Below are 7,500 nucleotides of genomic sequence, written 5' to 3'. Positions count from 1 at the left end.
TATAGAGGGCCACACTATAGAGCCCACACTATAGGGCCACACTATAGAGCCACACTATAGAGCCACACTATAGGGCCACACTATAGAGCCACACTATAGGGCCACACTATAGGGCCACACTATAGGGCCACAGTATAGGGCCACACTATAGGGCCACAGTATAGGGCCACACTATAGGGCCACACTATAGGGCCACACTATAGAGCCACACTATAGGGCCACACTATAGAGCCACACTATAGGGCCACACTATAGAGCCACACTATAGGGCCACACTATAGAGCCACACTATAGGGCCACACTATAGGGCCACAGTATAGGGCCACACTATAGGGCCACAGTATAGGGCCACAGTATAGAGGGCACAGTATAGGGCCACAGTATAGAGGGCCACACTATAGGGCCACAGTATAGAGGGCACACTATAGGGCCACACTATAGGGCCACACTATAGGGCCACAGTATAGAGGGCACACTATAGGGCCACACTATAGGGCCACAGTATAGAGGGCCACACTATAGGGCCACAGTATAGGGCCACACTATAGGGCCACAGTATAGGGCCACACTATAGGGCCACAGTATAGGGCCACACTATAGGGCCACAGTATAGGGCCACAGTATAGAGGGCACACTATAGGGCCACAGTATAGAGGGCACACTATAGGGCCACAGTATAGAGGGCCACAGTATAGGGCCACAGTATAGAGCCACACTATAGGGCCACACTATAGGGCCACACTATAGGGCCACAGTATAGGGCCACACTATAGGGCCACACTATAGGGCCACAGTATAGAGGGCACATGAGAGTGATTTTGTTAGAGGCAGGCATGATCCAGGCTGAAGACACGCGTGTGGAGAGGGAGTAGTTCTGGACCCTCTCTGGAAGCTGGCCAGAGAAAGTTCTAGATGGGCTGAGTGGCCTGCTCATTATGAAACATGCTTATGTTCTTACATTTATTCCTCATAAGAATAAGCCCTGGATCATGCTTATTGCAATAGTGGTTATGTAATTACATTGCACTGAATGCAGAAGTGTGTTTAAATGAGTTTCATAAGTTTCTTAAACACACTGATGCTTCTCCCCTGCTTGTTCCCACAGGGGTCTGAATAAACAGGGATACCAGTGCAGGCGTGAGTGTTCCCAGTCCTCCTCCTCCCCACGTCTGCTCCAGCTCGTCAGCAGCTGCATGCGTCAGACTGCACCTGACCTTTCTCACCTCTCTTTACAGAGTGCAACGCTGCCATTCACAAGAAGTGCATCGACAAAGTAATCGCCAAGTGTACAGGCTCAGCCGTGAACAGTAAGGAGACCATGGTGAGGAGGGGGGGGAAGACCATGGTGAGGAGGGGGGGGGGTTTACCATGGTGAGGAGGGGGGGGGGGGGGGGGGAGATCATGGTAAGGAGGGGGGGGGAGGGGGGGGAAGACCATGGTGAGGAAGGGGGGGGGGTTTACCATGGTGAGGAGGGGGGGGGGGGGGGGGGAAGACCATGGTGAGGAAGGGGGGGGGGGGTTAGCACTGATGAACATAACAGGCCATTCAGCCCACTAATACTCGCCTTTCCCTACTGCTTAGTTTGCCTGAAAGCCAAATGGTATCTGGCTGGTGGGGAGAATTAGCAGGTCATGTAGTGGATGCAGAAACACGTGACCAGGCTAAATATGGAGCGCCAAAATCTCTGAAACCGTGAAAACATCGAAACTTATGACTCAAGAATTCCTGTCTTAGTATGTCATATGAATATGCAGGAAGGGGTGTGGCCAATGATAATGTTGCGGCCAATGGATGCTCTGTCCTTGGCCCACCTCATTAATATTTATAAACTGATAGAGCAGCGGAAACACCTGCAACCAACCGGAACCTTCTGTAGTTTTGATTAGGCCAGGGGGGTTAGCCTGAGGTTTGGCAAGCCGCAGTGTCTGCTGGTTTTTGGTTTTCGTTGTTGCTCAGCATAAATTCAAACAGGTTGTTGAAACTCTTGGGGCTTGTATCACAAAGCAGGATTACGGAGTTAGCTGAATACAATTCTTCCAAACTTCCCCAAATCTGGAACATGGACTGAAATAAAAAGAGCTGTTCCAGATTTTACTCAGTGCCATTATCCAGCTAACTGAGGAATCCTGCTTCTGTGAGGGAGCAGGGGCGGGAGACCAAGAGCGACCGGGAAGGGATCACAAAGTTACCAATGATAAGTTGGATAACCACTAAAATAAGTGAGGAAAATAACAGAAAAAGGGCACAAAACTCCCCGGCGATCCTCCAACCGAAAATATGACTAGAACTATAATAGTCAGGGAAAACAAAACGAGAATATACCGGCAGTCTTGAACAGGCTAAACAGTGATTGCCAAACTCTGCCACCAGCCCCTCAATACCGAGGCGGAAACAAGAAACAAAACTAGGGAAGGTTCTCAAGAGCCAACCAACCCAAAGGAAAACAAGAAAAGACCCTAAACTTGTCTATTTCTAATTTCTAACTGAAATAAATTCAGTAGAGGAACATCTGTCTCTGACTCTGACTCTGACTCTGACTCTGACTCTGACTCTGTCTCTGACTCTGTCTCTGTCTCTGTCTCTGTCTGTCTCTGACTCTGACTCTGTCTCTGTCTCTGTCTCTGTCTCTGACTCTGACTCTGTCTCTGTCTCTGTCTCTGACTCTGTCTCTGTCTCTGTCTCTGTCTCTGACTCTGACTCTGACTCTGACTCTGACTCTGACTCTGACTCAATACTGAAACACCAAAGCTCAGAGCAGTGCCAGGAAGAGACTTAAATAGCTCTTCAAGCAGGTGACTGCAATCAGCCATGATTCTACCTGCATTCCACATGCGGGAGGCAATTACTCCTGCTGAGCTAAGCCGGCAAGCCCTCCAGAGGTCTAGATGGGTAAATACCGGAATTTTCAGCAGGAGTAGGCAGTGAGAAACCATGACAGCTTCATGATACAGGCCCCACATACTCAGAACCTGCGGTGTTAAAGAGGCAGCCCAACGAACCACACGTCAGTCAATAGGAGGCTAACTCCCATTTTCACGAGTGATCTGGGATCCAGGACAAGAGTGATCTGGGATCCAGGACAAGAGTGATCTGGGATCCAGGACAAGAGTGATCTGGGATCCAGGACAAGAGTGATCTGGGATCCAGGACAAGAGTGATCTGGGATACAGGACAAGAGTGATCTGGGATACAGGACAAGAGTGATCTGGGATCCAGGACAAGAGTGATCTGGGATCCAGGACAAGAGTGATCTGGGATCCAGAGTTTTGCTGCAGCTCTCAGCCTGATGCAGTCCATGTGGCGAGATGAAAGAAAGATGAGAACTCTTTGAGGTGTTTTCACTTCACAGAGACTTTTATGTTTCTCTTAGATGGCCCAAAAGCGGCATGGTAAATGTCACGGTGGTTTGGGTGGGAGCAGGTTGTGCTATTGTCTTTGAGCAGACTTCCTGCTGAGTGTCGTACAGAAACAGGGAAATGGGTCTTCATATTATTTCAGGTTCTTGCTGCTGCAGCTCTGATGGCAGGTCCTGTCGCAGCCGTCCTGCTGAACGAGTGTGTGATGAGCAGGATTTGTGTCACAAGACAGAAATGACTCAGACTTCCTGGAATTGCTGTTTGCCTCCTGTGACGGTGCGCCGTGATTGGCCGGCTGTCAATTTCGTATTTCCACCAATCGAGTGGGTGTGTGAAGGGGAAAGAAAATTATGTTTTGTTACAAAGAGAAAATGAAAAAGCGACTTCCTGTAGATGTGGCAGATGAGTTTCACAAGCAGAAGCAGGCGCCTGACAAGGTGCTGAGAGCACTCTCGAGGTGCTGAGAGTCACCGTGTCCGATTGGTGAAATGGGGTCGGGATTGTTGCATGGAGTTGCTAACGCTAACGCTGGACTCAAATCAGCAGACTGTGATCATTGTCCTTATAAAAGTATAAATGCACTCCAGTCGCCCACAGTAAAAACAAATGACCAGCCTCACACACTCTGTCGTTGGACTGTAAACTGGCCCGGGTGACCAGGGTTAGGGTTAGGGTCAGCATAGGGGTACAGGAGGCTCACTGATATGAGGGTTAGGGTCAGGGGTACAGGAGACTCGCTGATATGAGGGTTAGGGTCAGGGTTAGGGGTACAGGAGACTCGCTGATATGAGGGTTAGGGTCAGGGTTAGGGGTACAGGAGACTCGCTGATATGAGGGTTAGGGTCAGGGTTAGGGGTACAGGAGACTCACTGATATGAGGATGTGTGTGTGTGTCCAGTGAGAGCCCCACAAACTGGGGCTCTCTCCAGTCACACAAGATCTGCCTATCTACCCACCTTCCACCTGTCTGTTTATCTACCCACCTTCCACCTGTCTGTTTATCTACCCACCTTCCACCTGTCTGTTTATCTACCCACCTTCCACCTGTTTATCTACCCACCTGTCCATCTGTCTGTTTATTCACCCACCTGTCTACCTGTCAGTGTTTATCTACCCACCTGTCAATCTGTCTGTTTATTCACCCACCTGTCTACCTGTCTGTGTTTATCTACCCACCTGTCAATCTGTCTGTTGTTCCAAATGTCTACACAATTCTGCACACACTAAAAATAAGAATAGATGTGCTGAATGGCCTGTTCTTTTCTATTCTCCAGATACACAAGGAGCGCTTTAAGATCGACATGCCACACAGGTTCAAAGTGCACAACTACAAGAGCCCCACGTTCTGCGAGCACTGCGGCACACTGCTGTGGGGTCTGGCCAGGCAGGGCCTCAAGTGTGAGGGTGAGCGCTACGTAGCGCTGCTAGCCGCTAACGCTATCCTATCCACAGCCTGATATGTAGCACTGTTAGCCGCTAACGCTATCCCATCCACAGCCTGAAATGTAACGCTGCTAGCCGCTAACGCTATCCCATCCACAGCCTGATATGTAGCGCTGTTAGCCGCTAACGCTATCCCATCCACAGCCTGATACGTAGTGCTGCTAGCCGCTAATGCTATCCAATCCACAGCCTGATATGTAGCACTGTTAGCCGCTAACGCTATCCCATCCACAGCCTGATATGTAGCGCTCTTAGCCGCTAACGCTATCCAATCCACAGCCTGATACGTAGCGCTGTTAGCCGCTAACGCTATCCAATCCACAGCCTGATACGTAGCGCTGTTAGCCGCTAACGCTATCCAATCCACAGCCTCATCCTACATAAAACATAATGCCTATTTTTCTCCCAGAACTGAAACTGTAGGTACTGATTATTATTTAAAATATACTTTTCTTATTATATTAATGATAACCTCTGAAAAAAAGAATTCAGAACAACTTTATTATAAATCAAATCCACTTAATTTGCCATATTTCTCTATAATCCTAAATCATTCCTCTCAGAGGACCGGAGCATGATTATACATGTTATAAGTGTTACACAGTGTGTGTGTGTGTGTGTGTGTGTGTGTGTGTTTAATAGCTGTCAGCAGAACAGTGTGTTTACTGTGTGTTTGCGGTTCTTGCAGAGTGCAGTATGAACGTGCATCACAAGTGTCAGAAGAAAGTGGCCAACCTGTGTGGAGTCAACCAGAAGCTGATGGCTGAGGCCCTGGCCATGATCGAGACCACACAGCAGGTCAGCTTACGGTCATGATGGAGACCACACAGCAGGTCAGCTTACGGTCATGATGGAGACCACACAGCAGGTCAGCTTACGGTCATGATGGAGACCACACAGCAGGTCAGCTTACGGTCATGATGGAGACCACACAGCAGGTCAGCTTACGGTCATGATGGAGACCACACAGCAGGTCAGCTTACGGTCATGATGGAGACCACACAGCAGGTCAGCTTACGGTCATGATGGAGACCACACAGCAGGTCAGCTTACGGTCATGATGGAGACCACACAGCAGGTCAGCTTACGGTCATGATGGAGACCACACAGCAGGTCAGCTTACGGCCATGATGGAGACCACACAGCAGGTCAGCTTACGGTCATGATGGAGACCACACAGCAGGTCAGCTTACGGTCATGATGGAGACCACACAGCAGGTCAGCTTACGGTCATGATGGAGACCACACAGCAGGTCAGCTTACGGTCATGATGGAGACCACACAGCAGGTCAGCTTACGGTCATGATGGAGACCACACAGCAGGTCAGCTTACGGTCATGATGGAGACCACACAGCAGGTCAGCTTACGGTCATGATGGAGACCACACAGCAGGTCAGCTTACGGTCATGATGGAGACCACACAGCAGGTCAGCTTACGGTCATGATGGAGACCACACAGTAGGTCCGCTTACGGTCATGATGGAGACCACACAGCAGGTCAGCTTACGGTCATGATGGAGACCACACAGCAGGTCAGCTTACGGTCATGATGGAGACCACACAGCAGGTCAGCTTACGGTCATGATGGAGACCACACAGCAGGTCAGCTTACGGTCATGATGGAGAGTACACAGCAGGTCAGCTTACGGTCATGATGGAGACCACACAGCAGGTCAGCTTACGGTCATGATGGAGAGTACACAGCAGGTCAGCTTACGGTCATGATGGAGAGTACACAGCAGGTCAGCTTACGGTCATGATGGAGAGTACACAGCAGGTCAGCTTACGGTCATGATGGAGACCACACAGCAGGTCAGCTTACGGTCATGATGGAGAGTACACAGCAGGTCAGCTTACGGTCATGATGGAGACCACACAGCAGGTCAGCTTACGGTCATGATGGAGACCACACAGCAGGTCAGCTTACGGTCATGATGGAGACCACACAGCAGGTCAGCTTACGGTCATGATGGAGAGTAAACAGAGTAAACATCTCACAACGCAGCTTCCATGGTAGTGGCAATCTCATAACCTTCACAGAACATTCCAGGAACATTGCGAGAACAGTGTGTGCGATGGTGGGGCTCGCTCATACGTCTCTGCTTTACCCAGCAGGCACGGAGCTCACGGGACAATGACATCATCTCGCGGGAAGGCCCGGTGGGCGTCGGCCAGCCCGGTGTGGTCAGAGAGCCCCTCCCCCCCGCGGCCCCGGGGCCACGGAAAGGTACCAGAATCCCCAAACCCCATGCCACGCCCCTGCCACACGCCATGCCTGTAAAAGCTTTTAAAAACAGTAGTAAAGAAAGTCCTGATTGTTATAGTGAGTTAAAGTAAGGAACTTTCCTCTCCCAGAGCAGGGTATCTCGTGGGACAGTCCAACCGACCAGGAGCCCCCCGCGCCAGACTCCCCCGAGCCCACATACGCCGTCCCCCGGAAGGAGCAGCACAAGCTGCAGCACAAGCTCTCCTTCGAGCACTTCACCCTGCACAGACTGCTGGGCAAGGGCAGCTTCGGCAAGGTCAGGGGTCAGGGGTCAGGGGTCACGCTCTGGGAGGAGTCGCATCAAAGCTCATTTCAGAGACTCGCCTTGTGACACATAATTAGATTAGAATTTTCTCATTAATGACATTCAATTGGACTAAAAACAATCATCAATAAGTTATCAATGTGACATTATCATTTTGGATTTATTTGA

At 50.2% G+C, this 7,500-nt stretch overlaps 1 protein-coding gene across 3 annotated transcripts in view; it reads left to right on the top strand.

Annotated features, from left to right (window-relative positions):
- The window catches only part of LOC133119316 (protein kinase C theta type-like), a 29,849-nt gene that overhangs the window by 11,147 nt on the left and 11,202 nt on the right, over nt 1-7,500 (top strand). For 2 of the 3 annotated variants that reach the window (XR_009706506.1, XM_061229850.1), the window contains exons 6-11: nt 1,106-1,137; nt 1,236-1,321; nt 4,632-4,761; nt 5,489-5,598; nt 6,914-7,028; nt 7,157-7,323. Coding sequence is in view for 2 of the 3 variants with exons in the window: in XM_061229850.1 (XP_061085834.1) it covers nt 1,106-1,137; nt 1,236-1,321; nt 4,632-4,761; nt 5,489-5,598; nt 6,914-7,028; nt 7,157-7,323 (640 nt within the window). In the remaining variant the exon portion in view is untranslated. The remainder of the gene's footprint in view (nt 1-1,105; nt 1,138-1,235; nt 1,322-4,631; nt 4,762-5,488; nt 5,599-6,913; nt 7,029-7,156; nt 7,324-7,500) is intronic. The other variant, XM_061229851.1, reaches the window with a different exon arrangement.

Source organism: Conger conger, chromosome 19, assembly GCF_963514075.1.
Source record: "Conger conger chromosome 19, fConCon1.1, whole genome shotgun sequence".
NCBI classification, from domain to species: domain Eukaryota; kingdom Metazoa; phylum Chordata; class Actinopteri; order Anguilliformes; family Congridae; genus Conger; species Conger conger.
This window is presented reverse-complemented; position numbering and strand designations above follow the sequence as displayed.